Source organism: Cyprinodon tularosa, unplaced genomic scaffold, assembly GCF_016077235.1.
Source record: "Cyprinodon tularosa strain WSP-4 unplaced genomic scaffold, ASM1607723v1 ctg202, whole genome shotgun sequence".
Classification (NCBI taxonomy): Eukaryota; Metazoa; Chordata; class Actinopteri; order Cyprinodontiformes; family Cyprinodontidae; genus Cyprinodon; species Cyprinodon tularosa.
The window spans coordinates 765,079-780,127 of NW_024038744.1; the positions used below are offsets into that span (position 1 = coordinate 765,079).

The 15,049-nt window shown below is 42.7% G+C and overlaps 1 protein-coding gene across 1 annotated transcript in view; it reads right to left on the reverse strand.

The window, feature by feature from the left end:
* The window catches only part of itgbl1 (integrin, beta-like 1), an 84,553-nt gene that overhangs the window by 48,378 nt on the left and 21,126 nt on the right, over window positions 1–15,049 (reverse strand). Inside the window, exon 3 of the mRNA XM_038284780.1 lies at window positions 5,183–5,329. Coding sequence (XP_038140708.1) covers window positions 5,183–5,329 — 147 coding nt within the window. The remainder of the gene's footprint in view (window positions 1–5,182; window positions 5,330–15,049) is intronic.

Below are 15,049 nucleotides of genomic sequence, written 5' to 3' on the forward strand. Positions count from 1 at the left end.
AGAAGGCTCACTCAGGAGGATCCACGGCGGACTCTGCTGGAGAAAGGTGGAACTTCTCCAGCTCCCAACAGTACCCCCCCCTCAACGACCGCCCCTTGGCGGTCCGGAAGAGGTCGAAGGGCAGGAACGCTCGTACTCCTCGATTAGGGCAGGGTCGAGGATGTACGAGCCCGGAACCCACTGGCGATCCTCCGGTCCGTAGCCTTCCCAGTCGACGAGGTACTGCCAGCCGCGACCTTGTCAACGGGAGTCCACGATGCGTCGAACGGTGAAAGCGGGATGACCGTCGATCTCCAGGGCGGGTGGTGGGGAGTCGGAAGGTGGGCACAGAGAACTCGAGATGACAGGTTTTATTTGGGAGACATGGAAGGTAGGGTGGATCCGAAGAGACTGGGGCAGTTGGAGACGGACGGCAGATGGATTGATGACTCGGGAAATCTTGTACGGACCTATGAACTTGGGTGAAAGTGGACAGCCATACCTCTTGGCCTTCTGAGTACTCGGAGGCAGGACGTCTCCTGGAGTCAGCGAAGCATTTGTTGGTCTCAGATGAACGATTGAGGGTTGCGATGGTATCTCTCCAAATCTTTTGACAGCGTCTGATGTGGTGATTGACTGACTGGACCGAAATCTCTCTCTCGTCTGCAGGAAAAAGTGGAGGTTTATAACCGAGACTGACCTGAAAGGGAGATTGTCCAGTGGAAGCAGATTTGAGGGAGTTGTGTGCATATTCGATCCATGTAAGATATTGGCTCCAGTCGACGGGATTGTTGGAGGTGAGACAACGAAGGGTTGATTCTAGCTGCTGGTTCATCCTCTCTGTTTGTCCGTTGGATTGAGGATGATAACCTGATGTCAGAGAGGGTTTACAGCCGAGTGCAGAACAGAATGCCTTCCAAACCTGGGATATGAACTGGGGACCCCGATCCGAGAGGATCTCCTGGGGGATGCCATGTAAGCGGAAGACGTGTTTAACTAAGAGCTGGGCTGTCTGGAAGGCCGTGGGAAGTTTCCTAAGAGGGATGAGATGACAGGACTTCGAAAAACGGTCAACAATGGTGAGGATTGTGGACATACCTCGAGAAACAGGGAGGCCGGGGACGAAGTCAATCGCTATATGGGACAATGGACGCGAGGGAACCGGAAGTGGCTGTAGCAGGCCAGAAGGAGCTTGATGTGAGGCCTTATTTCGGGCACATGTGGAGCAAGCCAACACATACTCCTTGACATCTCTATGGAGGGTCGGCCACCAGAAGCGTCTTGAGATCAAGGCGACGGTTCTACTGACCCCCGGATGGGCGGAAAACTTGGCTGCATGCATCCATTGGATGAGACGGGACCTGACAGAAGATGGCACATAGGTTCGGTTAGCTGGACCGTTACCTGGATCGGGTTCTGTAGCCAGGGCGGAGTTGATTAGATCAGTGATCTCCCAGTTAACCACTCCTACAGTGCAGGAAGCAGGAAGGACTGGTTCAGGTGTCTCAGGATGATCGACGGAGTAAAGACGAGAGAGAGAATCGGGTTTGACATTCTTGGATCCGGGTCTGTAGGAAATAATGAGATTAAACCGTGAGAAGAAGATGGACCACCTGGATTGACGCGGATTGGCCTGCTTGGTTGACTGGATGTAAGCCAGGTTCTTGTGATCAGTCCATACAAGAACCGGGTGCTCAGCTCCCTCCAGCCAATGTCTTCATTCCTCCAGCGCCAATTTGATGGCCAACAGCTCACGGTCTCCCACATCGTAGTTCTGCTCTGCGGATGAAAGTCTACGAGAGAAAAGGGCGCATGGATGGATCTTTTGATCCGTGTCAAGTTTCTGGTACCGCTCCAACACCAGAATCTGAAGCGTCCACTTCAAGGATAAACTGTTTAGCTGGGTCAGGCTGCATTAACACTGGTGCTCTGGAAAATAAAGATTTAAATTTCTCAAATGCAGATTGTGCCTCGGGAGTCCATTGAAAAGTGCGTTTGACAGAGGTCAAAGAGGTTAAGGGAAGGGCAGTCTGGCTATAGTTCCTGATGAAACGAAGATAAAAGTTTGCAAAGCCCAGAAATCTCTGTAGCTGTTTGCGGTTCTCTGGAACTGGCCATTCTAACACGGCTTTTATCTTGTCCTCAGATGGTTTAACCTGGCCGCCCTCGAGCACAAACCCCAAAAAGGTGACTGAAGACTGATGAAATTCGCACTTCTCTGCTTTAACGAACAGCTTGTTCTCCAGTAGTCTCTGCAACACAAGGCGGACATGTCTTTTATGTTCAGAAAGGTTCCTTGAGTAAATGAGTATGTCGTCAATATAGACGAACACAAACACATTTAAAAAGTCTCTGAGGACATCGTTCACGAGGGCTTGAAAACAGGCTGGAGCGTTAGTTAAACCAAAAGGCATCACCAAATATTCGAATTGACCCAAGGGGGTTTTGAAGGCTGTTTTCCATTCATCTCCATCTCGGATCCTAAGAAGATGATATGCATTCCTTAAGTCCAGTTTTGTGAAAACTGTAGCCCCTTGTACAGGTTCGAATGCTGAGGCGAGTAGAGGAAGTGGGTACTTATTCTTTATTGTAATTTGGTTCAAACCTCTGTAATCAATACATGGTCTCAGGGAACCGTCCTTCTTACCAACAAAGAAGAACCCGGTGCCCAATGGAGAGGAAGATGGGCGGATTATTCCAGCAGCTAAGGATTCATTTATGTACTTCTCCATGGTCTCTCGTTCAGGTTTGGAAATGTTGTACAATCTGCTGCTAGGTAGTGGTGCTCCAGGTAATAGCTCAATGGCGCAGTCATATGGTCTGTGTGGAGGTAGGGACGTAGCACTGACCTTACTGAAGACAGGAGCCAGGTCATGGTACTCGGAAGGAACGGAAGAAAGGTCAGGAGAGTCCATCTCCCCCCCACCTCTAGGAGGCCCCACCATGATTCCAGGTGACGATCAGTCCAATTTATGTGTGGATTATGCTTCTCCAACCATTCGAAACCAAGCACCAGGGGAGAGCATGCAGATGGAAACACAAAAAATGTTATTGTCTCTCGGTGGTTACCTGAAAGAAGTAGCTCGAGGGGTTGAGTTTGATGGGTAACTTGGTGGAGTCTTTTCCCGTCAATGGCAGAAACACTAAGAGATTGAGTCAGAGGAATGGTTTCTATCTGAAGTTGTTGGACGAGGTTCGAATCGATTAAATTCCGTTCACAGCCTGAATCGATGAATGCAGAAAAAGAGAGGCTTAGGTTAGCACAAAACAACGTGGCTGGAAGCAACAGTCGAGGAGATTTTTTAGTGTTAATTTGGCCCGCCAGACTCCTCAGATCCTCTGGCGGGCCCAGGCTTTTGATTTAGCCGGGCAGGAAGCGATGAAGTGTCCACTCTCACCACAGTAAATGCATAATTTACTCAGAAAACGTCTTTGTCTTTCCTCAGGGGTGAGCCTGGTGTGTCCCACCTGCATGGGTTCGACATCTCTTTCACCAGAATGAGAGGCCTGAATAGGCAGAGGGAGAGACTGGGCCTTAGGTCTCTGTATGGGCAGCTGCTCTGTGGGGGAAGAACAAACAGTCACGTTATGTGAGGCAGAGGAAAGTGTCCCCTGATTTCTTGATTTAGAACTGTTTCTGGCACGGATTCTATTATCCAATCTGATTGTCAAACGAATTAATTCTTCGAGGGTGGCAGGTTTGTCGAGAGTTGCGAGCTCATCCTTAATGTACTCATTTAATGCCGTAAAATAGGCTCCCTTCAGAGCGCTTTGGTTCCATCCGGGAGCTGCCGCTTTAACCCGGAAGTTGATGGAGAATTCTGCCACAGAAGAATTTCCCTGCTTTAAATTGAAAAGAGCTCGAGAGTCAATAGTTTGATCAGTTTCTTGATTGAATACTTGGGTAAATTCGGAAATGAAGTCAGAGTAGTAGCAATTGAGGCTATCATCGGAGGCAAATCTTGCCTGAGCCCACTCCAAGGCTCTTCCTGTTAGCTGAGAAAGGATGAAAGTTATCTTTTTATAATCCGTGGAAAAACTGCCTGGAGAGTTCTGAAAAATCAAACGACATTGAAATAAAAATCCTTTGCAATCTTTCATGTTACCAGAAAATCTCTCTGGAAGACTTGGGCGGAACTCGGATGACGTCACTGCTGGTGACCTCTGAGGAGGAACTGGACCTGGAAATGGTTGTGGGGCCGGTGCGGCATTAGCGCCGTTCATGTAGTTAGCATAGCTTTGGATAGCTTGATTTTGCCTTTCAATGTGGGTATTTAACTCACGTAGAGCCAAGCCGTGTCCATGGATTTGGGCCGCCTGTTCCTCCAATCGATGGATGAAGTGATCTGCTGGGCCTTGAGTTTGGCCGCAGTGTTCTGTCATGATGGGTACACTAAGAGTGACCCAAATATGCAGAATACCACTAGACGGACACAGGAGTAAAAGTTTAACAAGTTTATTTTGTCACAAGCACACTGATTTGACTGGTTCTGGTTCGGGCCTGGAAACTGGTTCACCGGAGTCTGCGTGAGAGACAGTTCAGTTAGCGTTGCACTTTGGAGCTTGCGTTCTGGATTGTTACTGATTGTACCTTGAGGGTTCTTGTAGATAACTTTGAGAGGGTCACTGTTGGATCTGGAGAGGAGTTGATCAGCAGAGTCCGTTAGCTGCTTCAGCGTCTTACTTCTACTTCTTCTTGGCTTTGGGTGTTCCAGCTCTTAGTCCTGAGCTGCATGGAAGTTCACTGAGGTTCTTCAGGTTTGGCTCTGAGGGTCGGCTCGGCAGGTTAGCTCTTCCTGAGCTCCACAGAGGAGAAACTGGTTTTCTGGAAGACAGAGACAAGGGTTAGAATCCAGGCTGGATTCAAAGTCACAAAGATTCACTGAGAGTCTAGGCTTAGGCGCTGACCAACTGGATCAACACTGCGGCGTTGAGGCAAGGTCTGAAGACAGCTTATGTAGTGGATCCTCTGATGATCTGAAGGGCTGCAGCTGTGCAGAAGGCTCACTCAGGAGGATCCACGGCGGACTCTGCTGGAGAAAGGTGGAACTTCTCCAGCTCCCAACAATTTTAGGTGTATGTATTAGTTCTTTTGTGATTCACTAATTATGCACCACTATTTGCATGCTAGCAAGTCACTAGTTTTTGCAGCTATCTAAACCTTGCTTTTTAAGATCTGTGTTCTGATGTATGGTTGCAGTACCTCTGTTGGAGCAGATGACCCCCTGTTGGTTTTTGCACAGCTCCCGGCTCTTCTTGCTTGATAGGCTACATTCCTCCTGAAACTGGCAAGCTTCTCCAAACCAGCCTTCGTCACACTCACACATCCCACAGTCACAGTAGCCACGGTCTAGAGGGAAACATAACACACCACATGCTGTTTATAAGCATGCAGGTTATCAGTGCTCCAAATCAAAACCTTTTTTTTTTCTTATAGTGTATTTAATCATTGAATTTCAGTTGATTGGGATAGGTTTGTACAATAAAGTTATTGTGGCAATCCAGCTTTTTATGTACATACTTTTAAGTAAATAGATTTTAAACATGAGCTTCTATGTTCCCCTCATCTTTGACATGTCATCATCTCACATGAATTCATTCATAAGAACACTGTTCTGTGTTCAGAGTAGATACCCAAACTGACTGGCATCATCATTTCTCATTATTCTGATGGCCAGGCTGAGCAACATGAATCGAAAGGAGAAACCTTTTGATGCAAATGATAGCTGTCAACACGTTGTTATGAATCTTACCCTCATTGCCTTTAGCAGTGAGAGGCCTTGCATGTCATGCTCAATACTTCTCCATTCATCATGAGTCGTTCATCATGTAAATGTGGCATCATTTTCAAGGGCTATCCATTAGTCATTAGGAACATGGAGGTCCTCCCATCTCTCCTCATTTGGAAACATCTCTGGAGACTGTGGCGACTCGTTTAAGAAAAATTGACTTTTGAAAACAAGGAAGATTTAACACTTATAAAGAATTCTAGGAATACTTTGAACCTTTATCAAATTATGAAAAATTATACTCATGAAAAACAAATATTTACAGTGGGAGAGTGCAATAAGACTCAAATTCAGCTCACTGCTAAAACTTTATTGTTAGAGGTTTTAATAATTTGCAGTATCAAACTAGAGATCGTAGTTAAAAATTTTTATCTTATAATGCATTCATATTTTTTTTCTGTCTTGCCAAATATCCATCCATCCATTTACGGTACTTCCGCTTTATCCGGGACTGGGTCGTGGAGGCAGCAGTCTACAGTGGGCGCTGGTTGGAAATGGACACTTCACTCACGCTCCGCGTGTTTCACATATTGTGTGAAAAACATGTGACTACTATGGCCACTAGGTGGCAGTCTGAGTCCATTTCGGCATCCCATGAGTCAGATTAGATAGGTCAATGAGCAGACTGGAAGGGGTATGAGATGTTGCGAGCTGAGCAGATTATTGTTCCCCAGGTTTAGCGTAGAGGGTAAGGTGAATGGGCTGCAATTCCAAAGGTTAAGGGTTCGGTCCCAGCTGTGGTCAAGTTATTAATGTTGCCTTAAATGTTTTTCTTTTTTTTTTTATCACTTGATGGCCTATGATATCAGAAATTGTACAATAACTTCTTTAACTTATTTATATATATTACGGATAGTAGCCTATTATGCTGTTTGACTTTATGGCATCTTTCTTTTATTTAGATCAGCTGATGTGCGCTCCACCTTTCCAAGGAATTTCATTAGACCATAGGGATTATCATTCTACAGCCTCAATATCTTACTCTGATAATAATAGGCGTATTGTTATACTATTTTTGTTATTTTTATTATCATCTAGCTGGTAAAATTTTCAGTTTGATCTGGAAAAGGACGCTATGATGCCTTACAACAAGCATGAAAGGCCCAACCCCCCAGGCTTTTTAGGCACATTATGCAAGAATGCTGCTTGCTGCCGCGATGAATAGCGGCGTTTCTAAACTGTTGTCAGGGATGGTTGTGACCCACCCAAAAGTCAGTGAGCTAATCCGGAGTATTTCCATTTTAAATACAGTGAACCCTCGTTTATCGTGGAGGTTACGTTCCAAAAAGAACTCGCGATAGGTGAAATACGTGAAGTAGAAACCTTTTTTTTTTTTTTTAGAGTTATCATACGATGAAATACTCCTTACATCATTGAAATCAGGGAATAAAAACTTTATACAGGCCCAAGCATTTGCTTAACAAATAAAAGTACGGTATAAATGTTAACTACTGTACTGTACTGTAAAATAATATAGTTATAAATACTTTTAATCATCAATACGAAATGAAGGGTTAATATTGCGGGGATCAGCACCGCCCCGCCGTGATGGATTGGATTTTTCTTCCAAAGCCTGCGGTGCAGCTGTGTGTTTTGTAGAGAAGAACATAGTTATGTGATCAACGCGCAAATCAGTGAGCTAATCCGGTTTATTCCCATTTTAAATCATGTACTATTTAACCACGTATGACCAGAACGTAATCTGGATATAATGGGTTCCTCTATGTCATCCTGTTCTAAACATCACCAATTAATTAAGCAAACCACTTAATGCAGGAATGCCGCTACTACTATAGCGGTGCTTGAACTCTATTGTCAGAGAACAAGAGGGTAAATGTCTACACATCGGTTTTTCCAAGACAACGATGAGCTTGTAGCCTTGAATGGAGCAGCGACTGGCATGTAATATTCCCAGGGCCAAGAGATACATGTCATTTGCTATCAGTAATATATTGATTTGAAATGCAAATAAAAAACATTTTCTATGAGACATTTTCCTGACTTTATGTTTCACTATTATATTATGGGCTACTATATAAATCTTTTTAAGCAAACCTGTAAAAATGCAATGATGTCAGAATATTGGACCCAGAATTCGAGGCGAGACAGGCAGTGGGAAAGTTTAAAACGTTTATTAAACACTAACAGGTGAGCGGGGCTGCTCGTCTACTGCAGGGCAGATCGCTGCAGGGATAGGAGAATACTGGGCAAAAAACTCTGATTACTTCCAAAGAAAAATTATTATAAGAGCTGCAGAGTTCAGGATTATTCAACCACTCTGACGTTCCCCATAATTTGGCCTTTCCCGCTAACAGAGAGATTACATAGGCCACCTTGGCTCGATCAGAAGGAAACGCAGAGGGCTGTAATTCAAAATGAATTTCGCACCGAGTCAGGAAGGCTCTACAGACGCGGTTCAAGAGAAGCTGGACTATCAGTAGCAGACGACGGCGCGGCAGCTGTCAGGGGCGGGGCAGCTGGAGCAGCCTGATTAATAATCAAGGATCTCCTGCATGCCTGATTCTTTGATCCACACCATTTCGCCACTGCCAGGTTATTCTGTAATGATCTCAGAATATTGGACCCAGAATCCAAGGCGAGACAGGCAGTGGGAAAGTTCAAAGCGTTTATTAATCAAAACAGGTGCGCGGGGCTGCTCGTCTGCTGCGGGGCTGATATCTGCATGGATAGGAGAATACAGGCCAGAGACTGGATGTGGAGCTGAATGCGACTTGGAGCAAAGTCACTGACTTGAATCAAAGTTCAGTTCATTCGCGGAGAAACTCAGCAGAATACAGAAGGGAGATTTGACCAGCAGTTGTGGCGGCCACGCCCCCAGAGTTTCTAGAGGGCGAGCAGCAGACGCCGCTGATCCACAGGACAGAAAACTGGTCATAATCAGGGAAGCAGACAGACTAAAGAAAGCTAAGAAATGTCTCACCAAAACACACAAATAACCTGGCGCTGATGGGAGGCAAACAATCAGCTTAGAACCGCAGAACCAGGGAGACAGTGAGCAAGAAGCAGAGGAAAAAACCAAACCATCAGCGCCAAGATCATGACATAAAAACCCCATTTCCATTTCTTTCGTTTTTAAAATTAAATGGCAAAAATTCAAACGTGTCTGCTAGTTTAAAGTCCATCTTATTTATTTGAATATTTAACGAAAACATTGCAGATGCTTCACACGCACACAAAATGACAGAAAGATCCGAGCGTTTTAGTTTCTATATAGCCTATATATAATACCTTTCAAAACCTATGAGTGTTTTTAAAATCTAGTGATTTTTTGAAAGAAAATAAAAGAATAAAAATAGTTAAGCATTTTAAAAGCAATTTTACAAAAAAGGAACATAACAGCATTTTTTACATAAATGATTTATTATGAGAACATATCATTTCACCATTTATTGGGGGTAATTAATTGAATGCTTATTTATTTATTGAACATGTATATATTTATTTATTTATTTAGATTGGAGTAGATGTGATTAGATGAGCTTTATTGATCTCACAGCGGAGAAATTCACTCGTCACATATTGGCATAGAAGTTACTGGAGGTGCAAACAGGGAGGAAAAAGGTGCATTAAGAATAAGCAATATATATACAGTATATCCAGGTATATACAGTATATCAAGATAAATAGGATTAAGGTGCAAGTGTACATGTATGGCACACAATGAAAAACAAAACAATAGGAAATAAAAAAAAGAAATAACGATATGTGCAATACGGATGGCTTATATACAGGAGGAGAAATATTGCACATTCAACACATTGCACAGCATATTGTTCACAGTCAATAAATACAAAACTATAATGTAGCTGCACAGTGGTTTTTACAGGAGTTATTGTTGATATAGTGCATTATTATAGAGTCTGGTGGCAGCAGGAACGAATGACCTGCGGTAGCGCTCCTTCTTACAGACAGGGTGTCTACTGTAAGTCTCTGACTAAAGGAGCTGCTCAGCTCCTCTTTTTATACATGGGAGGCTCATGCGTGAATGTCCAACGAATAACTCCAATTGTTGTTTCAAAAATAGAAAACCTGGTTTCGTTACTTTACATTCTAACTTTCATTACTTTATAAAAAAGCGATTAAAAAAAAAAAAACATTTAAGGCAACTCGGCCACAGTTGGGGTTGAACCTGCAATCTGTTGAACCACAGACCACTGAGCTTAACCCCTATGCTATAAGCTCGCAACACGTGACACCCCTCCCAGTCTGCTACTTGTCCAGACTGGGAGGGGTGTCACGTGTTGCACGGCAAGAAAGTAACACACAAAAATAGTGTAACACACAAAAACAAAGCTTTCAACGGCACTTATATTTTACAAAACTAAAGAAAATATATTTTCTTACATACCCTTTTGAATAACTTTGGCTTATCTTAATGAGGAATCAACTTTGGATATGATTTTAATTTCACTATGTTAAATTAATTCACTAACTTTATTTTAATCAAAAACAAAATAAAATAGCACAGTATTACACCAAGATCCCCAATAAACCTGCTTTTCAGTTGACTGCAGGCCCACAAACGTCACCCTCAGCACGGCAGAGGTCCCAAGCGCCACCTGGTGGTTGTCCGGGTACATTGCAGTTCTTTTTGAAATAAAAAAACTGGCCTCAGGAAATACATCGGGATTCACGTGGGAATCACACAGGAATCACGCAGGAAACCGTCCATTTCCAACCAGTACCCACTGTAAGCAGAGATGCCCAGACTTCCCGATCCACACACACCTTCTCCAGCTGCTCTGGGGAGACCCCGAGGCGACACCAGGCTAGCTCAGAGACATAGTCCCTCCAGTGTGTCCTGAGCCTCCTAATAAGACATGCCTGGAACCTTGAATCTGAGGTTCTGAGTTCAAGCCCCAGTCCCACAGACTGCCACTCTGAGTCCCTGAGCAAAAACCCTTAACCCCACAATGCTCCCCAGGCACCGCACCATGGCAGCCCACTGATCCCCAAGGGGATAAATGCAGAACGCAATGGTAATGAACATAGGTGAGGGTGGGAATGTAGATCAATCCGTAAACTGAGAGCTTTACCCCAAACTATGCTCCCTCTTCACACCGACAGTCTAATACAGCGACCGCATCACTGTCAATGTTGCATCGATCCATCTAGCAATATCACTCTCCATCGTTTTGCCTAACATTTGCCTAAGGTTTTGCCTTACAAAAACTAACATTTGTGGAACATCAGGCCCCGCCATGTCTTTTCATTGTGCGTAGGATAGACTCCCATTCTAAACACAGCATCTGTTATAGGATCATGAGTCCAGGCTTTTATTACTATGTGAGTTACTTATGCTATTTTTTCACTGTCTTCTTTTTTTAATCACTTTGTTTATTCTTTAAGGATCAAATCACAATCCATAAATACATTTTCAAGAGGTTAGATTACTTTTAACCAAATCTTTCTGTCAGAGGCTCAGAGAATTGGACCCAGAATTGAGACGAGACAGACAGTGATAACTTCAAAGGAGTTTATTGAAAAAGCTGCATACGGCTGCTCATCAGCCGGGGCGGGTTCACTGGATACGCTGCGGGGACGTGGACTCAGAACAGTTACTTCTGAAGCTTAAAAGGGGAACGACAATGAGCTGAAAGTCAACATTCTGGAAAAGTTCAGTCTGTGCTCAGATGTAGGAGTCAAGTCCAGAGGAGCTGAGCTCCGCAGCTTGAATTGAGATCCAGGAGGGAAGAGGAGCAGTGATCAGCAGCAGCCAGGGCACACAGAGAAAACAAGGGATCCAGGAGGGATAATCCAAGCCGTGGTCAGAAGACAGGTCCAAGTTCGGAAACAGGTAAAATGCAGAGAAACAGAACAGGCTTTGCTTTTAAAAGATATAAATATAAAAAATATAACCACGGGACAGTGATTCGGCTACATGTTATGAATGCCAGCGTACCATTAATGATAAATTATTAACAGTTCAGTTTGTGCCTTCAAGTCGTTGCCCATAGGAAGACATTACTTGGATATAACCTAACCGAATATCTTTGGAACAGCTCCAAATGACACAAAAATCATATGGGTGAGTAAAACATGATGTAATAACGTAAAATCAAGGGCCCAATGTAAAAAAAAAAAAACGGCGTTCCCCTTTAATTTTTAATTCCATTCCCCTGCCTAGCTCTGCCCAGTTTCTCATTACCACTCATCTGTGTCACCTACTCCAAACTTTATTTAACCTGCCTGCTCCCATTCATCAGGGCCAGTGTACTCAAACCTTTTGGTTCTCTAGCATATCTTATTGTGTTCTGATTGCCTCATCCTTATCCATTCTGCCTTTGGACCCTGGACCCACCTGGAACTGCTTCCTGACACTGATCTGGATTTCCCTTCGGTACCTTTTCAGATCTCTGATCTCCTGGCCCTGACTCCTCAACCTCTTTGACACCGGCTTTAGATCTGTCCTGCCTTCTTTCATCTGCTTGGATCTGATTTTCTGCCTGTTCCTCAGTCTTTAGGTCTTCAGTGTCTGGAGCTCTCTGGGCAGCGTTCGCCGCGTCTTGTTGGCAGCCGATTGACTAGAATCTACCTCATCCTCTGTGCACAGACTGAACTTTAAGACCAGAAGTTACTGCCTTAGACACCCTTGCTGTTCACTGCAGATCCATCATTTTAATAAACGCTTTTTGAGATATCATACTGTCTGTCTGTCTGAAAAACTGGGTTCTCTGTTTTGAGCTCTGACAGTCAAGCATGCTGCAGACAGGGGAAATTGTTTTTTTTACTTTAAAGACAGTATCCTTCTGCATAGTTCAAAGCTGCTTTTTTGTTTCAAAATCAATCCCAGTCAGCGAATATCTAGATTTTAAATTGTTTGTGTGTAAACCTACTGTAAGTTACATGTACATCAACTCTAGTCTGGGATTTAGGGAAAAAAAAGGCGTTAATCCATTTTTGATCAAGACTAATCTATGAAAAATGTTCTTTAGTGTTTATCCTGTAGGCTTTTGTAGAGAGGAGATATAACTGATGCAATATAACTGAGACTGAATTGTATAGTTACTGCCACCCACTAATTAATCTCACTCTGACAGTCACTTAGACTTTTAAAACAGCAATCTTTCTCTTCTAAGTCAAAACATATGTGGGAGGGAAGCTTCCTGACTTTTCACAGTTTATCATTTTTGGTATTTCATGAGTGGTAATTCAACATGATATAATTTTTCAGGGTCATTGTATCATCCAGTGACAAGCAGATGTGTTGAGCAAAAATCCTGAATGGTGAACAAATGCATCCTTTGGGGACTGGTAGAGGACAATGCATGTGTGTCAGCATTATCAACAAAATATAATTGGTGTGGAGAAAAAAAATTAATGTGACAAACAATTTTCTATAGCTAGATAACTAGATATCATCTTCTGTCAAATATCTAAAATCCAAACTATGATGAAGCATATGTTGTGCATGGATCATTAGATACCCCTCATTTACAGAAATGTTCAGAGAGCCAAAGAGTCTGCATTAGTTAGTCTGAACTAAATTTTTCTCTAAAGTGCCGAAGGGCGACTTATTGACAGAAATAGGAAACTCGCTCTTTACCTGCTTTTAGTTGGTTTTCTGCAGAGGTGTTATATGTCCTATATCATTTAGTCTTTACTGAATGGCGACTTACATCATTTTGTTTAACCATCTCAATAAAATAATATATTATTAGAAAGTTTATTTATTTCTATTAATCTACTTGCAATACAATATATAGTTTCTTGATTATTATGATATTTAATTTAAAGCTAATGAAAACATAACATTTGATCTTTTGAGAAGACCAAAAAATGACATCAGATTCTAAAGAAACTGGCCCCCATTTGAAGTCTTTACCCACATCTGGACAGCCAGGACACATGTTAACAGGGCTGAACATGGCCTCAAAAGGCCCATTATTCTCAGCATTGAAGACAAGCCCTTTTTTTATCTCTTCACATATACTCATATTTTTTATTTTCCATTACACATATAAGTGTGTAATTAATACACCCTCTCTCCTTAGCCTTCTGGTTTGGAGTAATTAAGCAAAAAGTGCATGAGCTTCTTCTACAGACCAGAAAAAGCACCTGTCTTAGCTACTGACTCATTTTCTGTGTTTTTTTTAGAGCCATAATTCTTAGCTTTTACCATTTCAGTTTTTGCAGTTTTCCAGCCAGGCATCAAAGAACTTTCAAAGACATTGTAGGTGGGTTTAAAAACATTTGTTCATACACCCTGAATTCTTGAGAGCAGTAATGGGTTTCAATCAGAAATGTCTTTTACAAGTCAACTTAGACAAACTTGAGTGGCTTTTTCTCCTTGCAGCCCACACTGGAATCATTAGGTGAGTCACAGGCAAGGCAAACTGCCCAGAAATGCTCAGAATAGCAAAGTGAAAGCACATAAAAATATGTACTAGAAAGAATTACAGAAATGAACATTTTATGGGTGTCATTGGCAAAAACAAAGCTTTCTGATGCTGCTACCTTTTTGCTTTTTTATTTCTTTTCCCTGGAAACAAAAATCTACCCAAATTCAATTAAACGTTAGCTAACTTCATATACATATACCTACATTAATGCACGATTTTTTTAAGTGAAGTTGAAATTAAAGAAGGTTGATTTGATCAGAGACCAAACTAAACATCTATGTGACCCTAACCTGCAGACATAAAACCTTTTAAGGTTTTGTAGCTGTGCCTCTAAGACAGGCCAGGAGAAGTAGAAACAAAAAACAACAACATAAAACAAACAGAGGTCAAACATCTGTAAAAGCCTGCAGCCTCAGAGAGATGTAAGAAAGGGCTGTGAACTACAGGGAACTGTTTTCACTCTTATGCCTGCTTGTGTTTATCATTTAGAATGTATCTAAATATTACGTCAATTACACCAAAGCAGATTTTTTAAAGAAATGGCAAGCAGTCTTTTTTTTTTTTTTTATAACCAAGAATATGGTAGCTCTGAATATTGGATTACAGGAACCCTGATGGGTCAGTGGATTAAGAAATGTTAGAGTGGCACAATCTTGTTGGCGTAATTTCTGCCGAAAAAATAAATAAATAAATAGAGTAGTCACAGGAATAAACAGGGTGGGGATGGCAAATAACAGTGGTCTTGGGGTCCCAAAATAGGGTTAATATCTCTGTACCTTGACCTAACCCGGAAAAGCCTGGATCTCATTAGAATGACACTTTGGATAATCTGGCAACCGTGCTGAGGCTTGGAGAAGCTTAAGTCTTGCAGAACACAGGTGGGGATAATTAGAAAGTCACAGGTGGGCATGGTTACGC